At 37.4% G+C, this 16,202-nt stretch overlaps 1 protein-coding gene across 1 annotated transcript in view; it reads left to right on the forward strand.

Moving 5' to 3' along the window:
• LOC149254899 (uncharacterized) overlaps positions 1–7,172 on the forward strand; it is a 207,310-nt gene extending 200,138 nt beyond the window's left edge. The window contains exons 8-9 of the mRNA XM_089457141.1: positions 5,952–6,043; positions 6,635–7,172. Coding sequence (XP_089313267.1) covers positions 5,952–6,043; positions 6,635–6,698 — 156 coding nt within the window. The 3' untranslated portion in view covers positions 6,699–7,172. The remainder of the gene's footprint in view (positions 1–5,951; positions 6,044–6,634) is intronic.
• Positions 7,173–16,202: the final 9,030 nt, after the last annotated feature.

Here is a 16,202-nt window from a genome sequence, read left to right on the forward strand (position 1 = left end):
AACAACTAGATACATAACCATTAGATCCCTCATTTATATTGCAGCTACTATGGGACGGAACATTCATCAAATGGAAGTAAAGACAACCTTTCTAAATGGGACAATTGATGAAGAAGTCTACATTGAGCAACCTCAAGGATTCGAAGTGCATGGCAAGGAAACACATGTTTGGAAGTTAAAGATGTTGAAAAGTGTGTAACTAGGTTCGGTCTTCATAAATATGAAATGTACTTTTTGATTCTTGTAAATTGTAAAGTGAAAGAAAATTATTATTATTATTTTTGGAGCATGGGTTTCATGCTCAAGGTCTTTTATTTTATAGGTCAAGCACGCATTGAGTGCTTCTAGGGTTTTTCTTAGATCAAGAGTCATGAGAGTCATTGTCATAAGTTGAAAACCCCATTGGGCACATTATAACTTGTAAAGAAACTTATTTTGTCCTTGAAAGTGTTCAAAATACCCTCCAAGATCAAGTCGGCCTGGCAAATGGAAAGTCGACCTAATTTGAGGAGCCACGTCCACCTTGAGAAGCCTACATAAAGGAGGAAACTTGAGCTCCATGAAGCACATTCATCTCTCACTCATTCAAGCGAAGGAAGAAGAGGAAGAAAGCAACGAAGAAGGAAGAGGACGAAGAAGACTTGGTTTTGGGCTATTTCTCTCTCACACGTGCGAAGGAAGGCTAGGGTTTCTGCAACAGATCTAGGGTTTTCCTCTACAAGTTCGATCTTGAAGAAGAGAAGGCAAGAAGGTCACAAGAAACCATCCTCAAGCTCCAAAAGTCAAAGAAAGCCAAGCGAAGGTCTAAGGAAGTCTTGGGAGGCTAAAAGAAGCTCACATGTGTAACAACAACAACTGCGGGAGGGCCGAAAATTTCAGGTCTACAGTGGAGGCTGAAATTTTGTAGCTGGAGGTTGAAGTTGTGTTATTGGAAGAGATTTGATTGGGTTTGACTTGGATAGTGTCTATGGAGACAGAGCCGAGGTAGAGGGAGTCACTGCCTTGACAGATTTCTAGCCATAGAAATCTAGATTTGGGTTGCAGCAGCAAAGGAGGATTGGAGAGGAAGTGATTCGATAGTTGGTAGGAGGATTTCCGTGAAGGAAATCAGGACTCAGAGGGAGTCTAGAGGAGCTTGTTCCTTAGAGGATTTCTTGCGCCAAAGAAATCCAGATCCAAGTTTTGCTAAATTGATAGCAGGAGAGGGAGGAGAACCAATCCTATTTTTGAGCAGAGATGGCAATGAATGGGTTGAGGGATAAAGACAGATTGGATGGAGCATCTAATTTTGTCATCTGGAAGGCCAGGATCCTAGCAATCCTAGACAAACATCACATTAAGGATTATGCCTTGAAGGTAGTTGCTGAGCCGACCGATGTTGATCCGTTGAAGAAGTACGAGGCCCAGGCTAAAGCCAAGTGCATGATCCTAGACAAGGTCAAAGATCATATAGTACCACACATTGCTGAGAAGAACACAACAAGGGAGATGTGGGAGGCATTGACCACCTTGTATCAGGGATCTTCCGTCCAACGGAAGATGCTATTAGAAAATTAGCTGAGACAATACCAGATGTAGAAGGGAGAAGAGATCGATCCCTTCCTTCTCAGGTTGCAAGGGATTCACGACCAGTTGACTTCTGTGGGGTCTACACTAGATCTTGAGTTCATGGTTAGGACTGCCCTAAATGCAGTCACCGAGGACTGGGAGACTTTTGTCCAAAGTATCTTGGGCAGAGCAACTCTCCCTAGTTGGGAGGAGATGTGGGCAACTCTTCGACAAGAAGAGCTCAGGAGGATGACAAAGACAGGGAGTAGCATCAAAGGAACCCGGGTCAAGAAGGAGGAGGAGTAGGATGTAGCTCTCACATCGATGGGTCAACAAGGGCAGCAGAAGAGAAAGAAAGGACATAACTAAGGTCAGATGCTTCAAATGTGGGGAACTGGGACATTATGCCACTCAGTGCCCTCGTAAAAAGGGGAAGGGGGAGCTTCTGAATCAAAGGCTGCTTCAGCGAAAGCTGACAAGGAATGCGAGGATGACGATTGCGCCATGAGTGCTCATGCACCTCTGGAGAAGAGGTGGGGCGATATGGAGTCGTAGTCGAGAGGACTACATACGGGCAGGATATTTGAGGTGCCCAAACTCTTAGATCACATATGGCTATGGGAGTCGTTAACGACAATAGCAAAGTGACGGGTGTCGGTTGGAGCGAGGTGTAATGGAGCGATAGTGGCATTGCTAGAATGCCAAAGTTTGAGGCAGCGTAGTGGATGTTGTAGTGGTGCGAGAGGCACAAATCAGTTTGCAGCATCACAGTGGCAGCAGAGGGTCAACACAGAGTAGCATCAGAGGTAGCTTTAGGATCACGAGGCATCCAAACTAACTAGGATGTCAGTTTTTTGGGTGAATTTTCAGTTACTTACTTCTTAGTAACTGAGTTGCAGTGCAATAGTTAGCAGTGGCAGTGCTATGGGCAACATGGTGCAACATTTTGAGAGGGAGTTGCAATACAGATGTAGTAGTGGCAGTGGCGGAGTCATGGGCAGTAGTACAGGAAGCAACGGTGCAGTGGATGAAGGGCAGCGGGCCAAGCATCAACAACACAGAGGACCGATGTAGTGGATTAGTGTAGTACTTCTGTTGAAAAGTGTTATTAGAACACATTCCTCGCTAAGAGGGAGTGTTGATTTTGGGTATCATCGGATGTGTTCTAGCTCCAGAATTTTGTGGAGGGGCTAGAATACATGAGATATCAAGAATCCAGAAATCGTTTGGAGAAATTCCACCCGGATGAGGAGTTATTAAAATAATTAATATTTTTAATAGGTTCCTAAGTCTAAACTTAGGAAAATAAAAATATTAGTGTGTATTAATAAGAATATGGGTGAGAAACTTCTAAGTGACGAGGATCAAGCCTGTTTTAATCTTAGCCGTTGATTAGTGACTTAATCGCAGCCGTTGATTCATCAATAGGAAAAGTATAAGAGGAGGCTTGAGGGTCAGTTGGAGATATGCCAAGAGATCAAAGAGTTCGATTTTTCTAGGGCGTGGTTTGCTGAGAAAGTCGAGCTAAGTGATTTGAGTTGCAGTGAGAGGGGCAATTTGGCAGAGGGACCTGAGTCCAAGGTTGAGGATACATAGCAGAGAGACAAAGCAACAACAGGCGAGACATCGCTGCTCCAGAGAGGGTGACGCAGAAGCTAGAGGGGCTGACACAGTCCCTTAGAGGCAACGTTGGGGTTTTCTGTGGGGCAGAGAGAGCAACAGTTTAGCAAATCAACTTCTGAGCAAGGGAGGCTCACTGGGAGGGTGACGTAGCTCCTAGAGGAAGTGACACAGTTCCAACTTCCAGCGCAGAGCTTGGAGCAGCCATTGCTTCCTAGCACTGGGAACATCAATTGTCATCTGTGGGGTTTGATCATCTAGTTGCTGGAATTGTCAAAATATCTGTCTCTGGATAGAGGTACTTCTGCCAGGTTTATTCTTTGTTGGGTGAGCTACATTTGGCACCCTAGTTGTATTCAAACATCTGCTTAATAATACAAACTCTTTATATGCTGCACTGGTTTTCCCGAATTGGGTTTTTCTAGGGAAAATTGTCCAAAAATAACAGTGTCCCTTGTGTGATTGTCTGAGTTTATTTCAGTTCATGATCTGTATATATGTGTAGGCTGCAATAGTGTTTTCATCGCTGTTTAAGTAATTAAATAACTTGTTGAATGTAAAAAACAAGTAGGAGATGATAAACCAATGATTGCAGTAGGATTTCTGATGTGTAGATTCAGAAATTCTCACAAATAGGAGTGCTTGGCTTCATTTTAGAGGCAGATTTTCGGTCATCATAGTCTGAAGTGCGAGGTATAGGTCTGAAATTGCAAAGTATTCGAGCATTGTTTGGGACTGTTTTGGGCCGAAGGTATCTCCACTAGTGCGAAGTTACAAACCTGTAAATTGCAGCAAGGAGGTCGAGAAAGTTACAGCAATCAATAGGTAACTAAATTGGGTGAAGGAATAGTTAAGAGGAAGTCAAATTAAAGGGAAGAAGTCTCCTACTAAAGAGAAGCTAGTTAAGGGCTAAAGTTGGTCAACTATACAAACTAGGGTTTCTGATTTGGAACCAGAAGTTGCAGACTTAAATCAAGGGGTCGAAATTCTGAAGGAAAGCCGAGAAGAAGAAGAAGCAAAGGGTTTGACTATTGTTGACTCAAGGAAGAGGAAGAAGGCTTGGTGTCTTGGTCTTGGAGTGGCAACTAGGTTAAGGGTCTTGGTCGTCAATTGAAGTCTCTATAAGAAGAGTTTATGCAGGTTTTCCACTCAAGTGGGAGAGGTTTTGGCCTTGGTGAATAGCCTACATTCTGTGTCTCTTGTCTCTTTATTGTTTATGCATTGGTAATTGTTTGATGAAAGAAGAACACAATATAACCTAAAGAGAAGAATCTAACCTAAGAAGTAAAAAGCATTCATAACCAGTTATCTCTCAGAGAAATCATCTTATACTTGATGCCCTAGATTTCTCAACACTCTAGCATAAAAAAAAATCATGCTACAATAAATACGTACATATCAGCAAAATCAATGCCTATATTGGGATCCTCATCATCAATATCACCCTGTAAGCATTAAAATAAGATAGAAAAAGGTTAACATGTCAAATTGAGATTTTCTAACTTCCAACCTCATTGGATTTCATATGGAGAAAGTAGAATTTCACATCCCATTCAGAATTCAGCATACTTAACAGTTTTCAAGATTTCACGATTGATAGGATTATAGTGTTTCCAATGGATTGCACAAGTTTGCGTGGGATGAATTGTTATTGTTGGGATTTTGTCATTACAATTTCTATTTTTATAATTTTAGAGACGGGGAACCCCTATGCCAGGAACCTTGATGTCCCCCCATCCCCCTTGAACTTCCTTAAAATTTGGGGTTGCTCCCACATGTTCCCCTTGTGCATCTGCCTGCGCCTGCACTCCCCTGTCCCGGAAACTTGGTGGAACATAGGATATAGTTAATGTTATTGCAGATTTCAGTGGGTTCAGATCTGGTGTCTTAGGGAATACCACCTAGAAGTATCATGAACCGATTGTAGTTAGGTTTGTTGATGGTGAAAGTGGCACCATTCCTTGGTTGTCCAGTTGAGGCCATTTGACTTGATTCTTCAAAGGCTCATTTTGGTGGTAACACATAAAATAGCTTTAATCACATATTGGAACACGAATCTAGAGCATAAATCTTTTGAGGTATTGAATATTATCGAAGAAGAATTGCTTAAAATTAGAGAGGATTATATTGAGGAATGAATTACAGTGATTAGTTGGTAACAAGTAATGAATTTGTTTTCAAGGAGGGTTTTTCCTTTGTATTTGAAATCTCTCTTCATAAAGACTCATGCCTTGGACAAACATGTATTATTTCCTGACAAGTTAAATGAAATTATCTTGATAAAGTTTCCTTAAGGTTTCTCAGAAGTTTCTTGAGGGAAGAATAACAAAGAAGGGTATTAGAGATATCCAACCCGCCCTTAACAGAAACACTGACAAATTCCAAGGTAAAGATGGAAATTCATCAGTGAAATTATCGTCAGACTCGGGACCATTTATGACTGGCTAAATTAAGATGAGTTTCATTTAATTTATGGCTGATTTGAATCTTGATACAGGATCCTGTTAAGAAATTATGTTAGGGCAAATCAAACTATATTAGACTAAAATTTGTGTTAATTGTTAACGTAGCTCATGATCTACTCATTTATTTCACAGGAGGTTGTTCTAATTTAATCTATTGGAAAATGTAACATAGTTTACTTTAAAGATATAGAGTATGTATGAAATGACCTTTAATTATCCTCCAGCAAAATATGGTATGAGGGACTGTATCATTAATTTTGTTCTTAGTGTAGTAGTTCTTTGAGTGAGATGTTAATTTGATTTGTTCTGTATGTGCAGCTAGCTGAAAAGATCAAGAGTGGGACTGTGAGTGTGGGTGGTGTTGAAGATATTTTATGTCATGACCTCAGCAAGCATTGTGGCCCTGTGAAGTATGCTTCTTTACCTTTATCACGTTATTTTATTTTACTATGGAGCATTCCTTCTCAAACGAATTTCATTCTTTGAGCATTTTGAACAAGTTATATGAGGAAACCTGACTAAATAATAACCATATTGATGTTTAAATCCGAAAGAACCAAATATTGATAAGCAATGGGCAGTTGTTGTCATTGTGTTTCCTTTTGGTCTAGTTTTTGTCAGTTCCCTATCTATGTTGCTGAATTGAAATGTGCCTACGGTCCAATAAAATCAACATAGACGCTATTTCCAAGGATACACTACTGCTTTAGGGAACGTGCATTCATGATAAGCCATCTTGCACAAAATGAGAAGAAAATATGAGGAAAAGCTAATTCACTGCACACCCCTTTGAAGATGAGCTTGATTATCTTCTTGTTGCCTATCAATCTAGTTCTATATTATAAATTAAACCACTAATAGAAATGATGATTATCGAGTCATCATCAATCACTTCTATTCTGTGGTGAATACGAACTTATTGCTGAATTTTCTTCGTTTGGCTTTGTGTCTGCATGTGAATATATACAAGCTAGTTTGAACTAATTTTCAGTCTATGTCAGGTACCGAGATTTGAATGAACCTAATCTCTCGGTGGATGTAAGCATTGATCATACAGAGTTGTGAAGTCTACACATGGCACATTGCCATGGGCATTATTTCAGTTTTATAGCTCCAAAGAACAACCCAAAGGGGAAGCACAACTTATGGAGCAATCATGGTGGTTTTAATACAATATGATTTATGTAACATTTTTGTAATGACACAATTTGATAATTTTAGATTGGCGTGGGTGGATATTCATCTTTCCTGGACACAACTAGAACTAATCATTTTTAATAAAAGCATATTCACCCATCATCCTTAGCAATTCATGGATCAACATGCTTCTCTATGAGCTTCCTTTGTTCAAATGGTAAAAGATGCTTATACTCTCTATTCGATGACATGTGCAAAAAGTGCTCTGTTTTATTGTTTCAAGGATCCAACTCTCCGCTTCTTGTTCTCTCAGAACACACAAAACATGTTTAATGTTTTAATTATATATTTTTCTATTATGAACTTGCATAAAAAATGGCGTGCAACTCCTCATGTGGTTCAGTTTCAGTTTCATCTGCCCTATGCTTTCCTCTGTTGGTATGGCCTCCATGTCATGATTCCATGATTGGTTGACATTGATGATTGATTTGCAAGTAACATAGTAACTAAATTGTAACAAATAAATCATATTTCGTAATCAACGTCTCCAGCTTGTATCACTAAAAACAGTCCTTTCATTATTTCCCACTTCGTTGGAAAAACTCGTAGAATTATTTTCTGAGGACAGACAGTGATAAACACTTTGTCAATTGCTTAAGCACCCCCCAGAAGTTGAAAATTGTCTAAATATTTTCTCCAAGAGATATATACAACGAACCTTACCTTATGGTTCATCTCAAAGAGGAGTTTGTCAATTGGGCATCATTGTTATGACTTTTTGCATGATATGGATGCTTATCCCTTTGATGCAACACGTTGTTTATGAGCTTTATGAGAACAAAGTGTGGTAGTGTATTGTCTTATGGTACAAAGCTTATACTTGTTAAAGTAAATGTTATATTATAATCATCAATTAGATATTTGGACCAACATGTAGGCTATGAACTTTATCACAACAAAGTGTGGTAGCGTATTGTCTTATCGTATACAACTCATACATATCAAAGTAATGTTAGATTATAATGATTAACTAGATATTAGATAGGCATTAATAAAGTCACTATGATTGTAAGTTATTTTATGCTTTATTTCACATTAATGTGTTTCTTGTTCTATTCCACATTCATAAAATGGATTGATTTGACTAGTTTGTAACCCTTTATAAGATTTTTTTTTGATTTCTGGTTTCGTTTATGTGTTATCGTGATATGGTACTCGAGCCTAGGTGTTTAAAGTTGTATAAAGAGTCTTAGGGCTTTCAAAGAAAAGGTTACCACTCTTGCAACTTCAACGCTTTGGGTGCCATGGAGTTTATAAGATCATGAATACCTAGGGATTGTTTCTAATAGAGATAGAGCAAGAGATCACCATCATAATGAATCAAAATGGATTGAATTGACTAGTTTGTAACCCTTTATAAGCTAGAGTTTGATTTATTATTTATTTATGGAATCTTGGTTTAATTTATGTGTTTGCGTTATCATGATATGGTACTAGAGCCTAGGTGTTTGAAGCTGTATAAAGAGTCTCAGGCCTTTCAAAGACAAGGTTTCCACTCTTGCAACTCAACACTTTGGGTGCAATGGAGTCTATAAGATCATGAAGACCTAGGGATTGTTTCTAACAAAGATAGAGCAAGAGATTACCATCATAATGAATCAAAGAGCCAAAAGGGTTTCAAATCACTTGAAACTAGGATCAATTGATTTTCAATGTAAAAAGTTAGGTTTGAAAAGTTATGTTGATTGTGTGAAGAAAATGTTGTATGGTCATCAAAGATAAAACCAACCGCATGTGAGGTGTATATGTTGGAAATATTGAGAGGGGGGTGAATCAATATTTCATTTATTAACTAAAATTTAATTAGCAAGCCAATCAATTAATCATTTCAAAAATGAAAACATGAACACAACATATTTATAATTGAAAGAAAACCTTTTTAATATTAAGAGTACAATCAACTTTTATCAGTGCCAATTGAAACTTTCGTAGACTATAGCCTATGAGATACAACAATCCCTTAACTGAGCACCAACTCAGTGAATTCATGGGCACCAACCTACAGGAGATACCAATCTTCTAGCTGAGCACCAACTCAACAAAAATTCATGGGCACCAACCAACTCCAGGTGATATTGTAAATTTTGTTGTCAATTGCTTCTTTGGTGAATCATTATCAAGCATGCAATCTTCAAGTTTGCTCCTAGTCACAGCTCTTCCTACACGGGAACATCCTTTGTCTTTACTGAATCAATAAGGTCCACCAATCTTTCTGTAGCATTTTGAAAACAATGCGTGCTTTGATCCTATACATGACCATTACTTTGTTTCTGCAGACCATTTGCTTACACATGATGGAGATAAATATATTACTGTGTTCCAGAGGAATACTTTGGCATCAACACTATAAAGGTCAATACATTTCTCTTGAGTGCCAAAGACAACTATTGCTTACACATGTGATGGAGATAAATATATCACTATGTTCCAGAGGAATACTTTGGCATCAACACTATAAAGGTCAATACATTTCTCTTGAGTGCCAAAGACAACTATTGCTCAAGTGAGTTGCTCAGAAATAATGTTCAAAACCCTCACCAAAATGATCATTTAAGTTATTCCCAAATTGCATATGCATGCATAAGATATCCTAGATTACTTTGTTGAAAGATTTAAGATAGTATCCCTTGGGTGAAAGATAAGAATATTTTAATTCAAAATTAAAGGTTGGAACTTGTGTGACTCTTGATACGCTTGAAGCTAGAAACTAGGCTGACAATCTAGAGAGACATGGGACTCTAGTATCCAAGTCTAAGGAGCCTCAAAAACTAGGCACAAAAATTCCTCCAAACTTTGCCAAGCTGTTAATTTTGTCTCAAAATCCTTCACGTCTTCTACCTAGAATGTTTTTTCACCACAAAGAACTTATTATCCAGTTCACCTCACATCATCGTATCAGTAAATTTAAGCACTACAAATGTTTAGGATTGCTTTGCTTTCCACTACGTTGGCCAGCTCGGGTCTCTCTGTTATAATAGTTGTTAAGAATGAGGGGATTCTGACTGTTGCTTCCAACATATTGAATGTTGATGAGTGGGATAGACACAATGTTTTTAGCACACTATCTTGCAACCAACATTAATGCCATAAATGTTTGAAACGAAATCCTCACTAACTACAATAATCATGACAGATGGTATAAGTTGGTTCTTGCTATGCAAAACATTCACAGTTTGTTGGAATCTTAGTAAAAGGATTAGGGTGACTACAACTATAGCCATGTATGTGTTGATTTTTGGCACGAACAAAGTGCTTATACGCAACATAATACTTAGAAGATTTGGAATATGTAAATATCCATTATAGGACAAGTAATATATTAATATAGAAATATACAGAAAGTATGCGATATGAGATGATTGAATTGTTACAAATGAAGGCTTGAGCATATACCTAGGAAGGTGCCCCTTCATGACTTGCCATGTCCTTAGTGACATGCCTCTTCCATACTAATTGTTGATAAATATGGAGGCTTAGCAATGAGGTGAATTCTCTTTCAATGACAATTTCTTGTGAATGTTATTAGCTTCTTTTTAATGTATATTATGTTTCTTCATCAAAAAATTTCCAAATCCATACATCATGAAGATCACAAAAGAATAATGAACACAAGATATAGGTTCCAAGCCAGGGGAAAAACCAAGAAAATAGTTTCTCTTCTTATAGAATCAGATCAAAGTGAGATATTCAAGACATAAGAACAAGACCAATATCCTCACAAGCACCAAGTTAGCCCTCCATCCTATCCACTAGATGCAATGTTCTTGTTCATCAATGAATCTTAAGAAACTGAGAAAATTTGCCATCAAACAACTTCACTTCCTCAATAGCTCTTGAGATAACTTGCATCTTTCTCACAAGAAGTTCACGTTCCTTCAGAACCATATCACAAAAGAGACTTGCATCCTTAGCTCTGCAAGTTCACATATTTGGCCACAAAACATCGAGGAAGAACTTTTCCAAATAGAGGAGCATGCTGGCCAATATATAGTGGTTTGTGCGTCCGAAAAGTCACATCCTTTGGGCAGACCGACTTGGTCTTGAGGGGACAATTTGACTCTTTCCACAAAAATAAAATATTTATTTTTCTTTACAAATAGTCCAAATGGGACTTTGACTCATGTCAATTTCAATAAACCTAGGAGCATGAAATCCATGGCTAGTTTAAAATAATAATAATTTTTTGTTGTCTTTTACACAAAATATACATTGACAATTATGAAGACCAATCCTAGTTACATTTTCTAACACTCCCTCCTAACTAGGGAGGTATTCATAATTCCATAACCGGTACAAGGGTACCTTTGAAATTGAGATATTCTCATAAGAAGAGTAAGATTGATAAGCCATCTTTAAGCATCAACATCATAACTAAAATTGTCAACATAGCAACATAGCAATGCCTTGACTAACAAGCTCTATCTCTCCACTAGATTGGAGCATTATGCTCGGAGGTTTTACGTGATACACCAAACTACCTCTCAAGGCACATACCACATTCGAATGTTTACCAGGTATGTCCTTCTAGGACTATTCTTACCTTATTCTTATCTTGGATTCCTAATCCTCAAAGAATATTGGTCCTCTTCAACCACTCTTATCTTGGATCCCTTGTCCAATCCTCAAAGAGTGTCAGTGCATGAGACTACTTCTATCTTGGATTCTGAATCCTCAAGAAGTATCGGTCTCATATGCTTATCCAATCCTCCATTCTCCCTACCATGGTCTTCACTAGATGTAGGTCTATTAGTCCTGACCTATTGCATGACACATGGTAGAAGAGAATATGATGTCCATCATCACTCCCTTTCTAGGGAGAAGATCCTTACTCCCTCTCAACCATGGAGATAACCCTTGCTCCCTTTCAACTAGGGAGACACAACCACAAGCTTTGATTTTTTTCATATTTCATCAATACATCAACTACTCGTTCTTTCGTGGAGATCTTTAGTATAACTGCAGGGATCCTCCTTTCCTTTGCATCCTCATATCATACCTAAGCTTCGACCATCCTGGATTTCAAACATTCTTTCATACTCCTTGACAAGTTTTCTTGGCTCCTAAGTACTTTTTATCATATCAAATTGCGAGTTTCCTAAATCTCAGCAATCTTCATGCAACATTGTCATTAATTAATTCATATATCATCTTCAAGGGGCCAAAAAATTTCTCACAATTGCTAGCACATTCCAATTTCATAACAAAGTTTTGCATTCATCAAAATGTCACATCAACTTTCAAAATGTCAATTCTGCTTTGAAGCTCTTCCAAGTCATCAAGAGTGTTGCTCACTCAATCGATGTGCTTTCAGATCAAATCCAACCACTATCGATACAACATCATCAAGCAAACTCCCCTTCCAGCCTCTTCACATGCTTTTGCAATATCTCCAACCAGTGAGCCAAGTCATATCTATGTAGATCATCAATATCATAGATGCCAAATTATAATATCCTCTAGTCAGAGTGTCATGTCAAATTTTGCTACTTGCTCCCTCTGAAGTCAACATTTCTTTACATGTTCTATCTTCATATTGCATCAAAGTTCTGTTTCATGCTTTCAATCATCAATGTGTTTCTGGAATGAACTCATCAACCGGAGGCTACAATATCATATCCATCAGGGTCCTTACAACTTCCTCTTCCCATCATGCTCAACATTATCAAGGAGTCATCATTAAGCACGCGTCTTGCTTTGTTTTGTTCTTCCATCCTACTCATCTTGGTTCCATAATTTTGACAACCTTCATTATGTGCTTGCGCTTCTCACCAGCAAGTACAACCAAGTGAAATATCCAAAGATAAGAGCATGATGTCAATCTAGGGTTTCCATGATTATTCAAAAGTGTACTTCTAGGGTTCTAGTTACAAACCCTAGATATTCCTTAACCTAACCCTTATTAGGGATTTTACTCTCAGCGAAAACACTAAGTCTTAGGGTTTTGACTTCAAGTCTTAGGTTTTATCTTAATCTAAATTTTGCTAGGGTTTAATACATACCCTAGAGTCTTTCTCTCAAAACTCTTTTATGCTAGTGTTTCGAGATATTTTTAATATCAAAGAATACCCATCCTGCAAACCTTGGATACCATTTCCCAAGAGTTAGGGATTCCTTAGAGGGAACAATTAGGTAGGGTCAGTTTTTTCTAGCTTAATCCTTTGTTTCTCGGGTTAATTCAATCTAAGCGAGGGTTCATTAACAAGAGTCTTCTAAACTACACAGATTTGCAAGTCCTACAAACCCTAGATTCTCAAGATCTTTAAAAACATGCAAAGAATCGACTGCAAAACCCTAGAGACTTTTCAGACCGTTTTCAAATTATCCTCATCATGACCTAAAACATTATAAGTAATTGACATGGGTCACAAGAATTATATGTACCTCTTAAACTTTACCTATCGTCTTTTGCAAAGACCTAGTCTTCTGACATGACCAACTTCATTTAAAAGGACAACTTCTTAGCAAGGATAAACTAATCCATTCATAGAGATTTTAAAGCTTCAATATCTTGTCCATTGATTATTGTCAAACCATACATCAAGTTCCACGTCGGCTTCATGGGGAAGTTCATCTTCTTCATATAACTTTGTCCATAATTTAGTTATATTAATCATTGTCTAATTGTAAATGTGTGTTCTAGATACAAATGGGCGCTTCAAATCATTGGACTTCAATGTTGTATTGTAATTTGATATCTTTGCCACAGATATGATGCCATTGATGTCGTGTTATAGAATTAATGCTACTGATGGTGCTCCAGAAGCGATGCTAAAACATGTAATGATGTAATTGTATAATACGATGCCAAATTACTTCCATGAGCCACATTTATTACTGATGCCATAGACCATTGGAATATAGAGCAAGACCCCTATGTAATTGATGTTAGTGCCACACCATACACATAATATGTGTATCCATGCCACCATTTAGAGCATAGCAAGATTTCTACAAAGCTCTATAATCAACCATACGAACTATGTCACTTTCCATCATGCTCATCATTATCAAGGAGTCATCATCAAGCACAAGTCTTGCTTTGTTTTATTCTTCCATCCTACTAATCTTGGTTCCATAATTTTGACAACCTTCATTATGTGCCTGCAATTCTCACCAGAAAGTACCATTAGGGGAATTTTGAGGTCTAAAATAAGTCTCTTAAGGAAATTATAAAATAATAGTGGAAATAATAAAATAAGATTAGATTACATCATCAAATTTTAGAGGGAAAAAAAAAAACAAAAATATTTTTTCAACTCGTATTTTCAACTTATCTCCCTATGGGTTTACTCAAGTTTCTAGCGACAACACTCATTGGATGCATAATTTTATTCCTCATCCAAGCAATACCCATGTTGCATACTTTTGATGGACCCTGCTACATAAAAAAATGAGAAATACATGAAAAATGTGATTGCAATCATGTTTTTCCATGTATTTCTCATTTTTCGTGTAGCAGAGTCTATCAAAAGTATGTAACATGGGTACTTCTGGGATGAGAAATTAAATTTTGTATCCAACGATTATTTCCACTCAAAATTTGAGTAAAACCTTAGGGAGATAAGTTGAAAATATGAGTTGACAAAGTTTTTTTTTTTTTGTACAAAAAATGTTGAATCATCCCCCATGGTTGACATCATCATCTTGAATCCTATTGGTTCTTATAAAATTTATTTTGGTTGTACATTTTTCCTAGAAGGCTCATTTTAGACCTCAAAATTCACCCAATGAACCAAGCGAAATATACAAAAACAAGAGCATGATGTCAATCCTGTCAATCTAGGGTTTCCATGATTATTCAAAGGTGTACCTCTAGTGTTCTAGTTACAAATTCGAGATATTCCTTAACCTAACCCTTATTAGGGCTTTTACTTTCAATAGAAACACTAAGCCCTAGGGTTTTGACTTCAAGCCCTAGGTTTTATCTTAATCTAACTTTTGCTAGGGTTTTGACTTCAAGCCCTAGGTTTTATCTTAATCTAACTTTTGCTAGGGTTTAATACACACCCTAAAGTATTTCTCTCAAAAGTATTTTATGTTAGGGTTTCGAGATATTTTTAATATAAAAAAATACCCATCTTGCAAACCTTGGATACCATTTCCCAAGAGCTAGGGATTCTTTAGAGAGAACAATTAGTTAGGGTTATGATTTTCTAACTTAATCGTTTGTTTTTAGAGTTAATTCAATCTAAGTGAGGGTTCATTAACAAGAGTCTTCTCGACTACACGGATTTGCAAATCCTACAAACCCTAGATTCTCAATAACTTTAAAACATACAAAGAATCAACTGCAAAACCTTAAAGACTCTTAAGACCCTTTTCAAATGATCCTCATCATGACCTAAAACATTTGAAGTAATTGACATAGGTCATAAGAATTACATGTACCTCTTAGACTTTACTTATCCTCTTTTGCAGAGATCTAGTGTTTTGACATCACCGACTTCATTTAAAAGGACAACTTATTAGCGCAAGGATAAACGAATCCATTCATAAATATTTTAAAGCTTCAATCTCTTGTCCATCGATTATTGTCAAGCCATACATCATCTTTTTCTTTTTCAAAGTTCCACGTCGACGTCATGGTGAAGTTCATCTTCTTTATATGTATATACAAGAAGTCTCTCGGAAAACTTTTCATCTAACTTTTTCCATAATCTAGTTATGTTAATCATTGTTTAATTGCAAATGTGTGTTCTATGGGCACTTGAAATCGTTGGACCTCAGTGTAGTATTGTAATGTGATCTTTGCCACAAAGATGATGCCATTACTGTTGTGTTATAGAATTAACGCTACTGATGATGCTCCAAAAGCTATGCTAAATTGCGTAATGATGTCACTGTACATGTCGTTGTATAATACGATGCCAAATTACTTCTAGGAGCCACATTTATTGTTGATGCCATAGACCATTGGAATATAAATCGAGATCCCTATGTAAGTGATGTCACTGCCACACCATACACAGAATATGCGTTTCCATGCCACCTTTTAGAGCAGAGTGAGATTTATACAACGCTCTAGCCATACGAACTATGCCACTGTAATTTATGCGATGAACCTCAGAAATAAAAAGCTATGAGTTATTTCGATGTCATTCGATGTGAGGTTGGGTCATCCTGTGAGACAGATTCTGATTAGAGTGAGTCGAGAATTATGATGTCACAAAGTTAGTACGCCTCAAGAATCATGATGCCATAGTCACTGTGGGATGTCATGAGGTGTTATGCAATGCAAGTCTTGTAGAGCGAGTAAGACAGATTCTGATTAGAGTGAGTTGAGCATTATGATGTCACAAAGTTAGAATGCCTCAAGAATCATGATGCCATAGAGTCACTGCGCGATGTCATGAAGTGTTGTGCAATGCAAGT

This window comes from Pinus tabuliformis, chromosome 7 (assembly GCF_031772625.1).
Source record: "Pinus tabuliformis cultivar Carrire ecotype Pingquan chromosome 7, CPIR1, whole genome shotgun sequence".
Classification (NCBI taxonomy): domain Eukaryota; kingdom Viridiplantae; phylum Streptophyta; class Pinopsida; order Pinales; family Pinaceae; genus Pinus; species Pinus tabuliformis.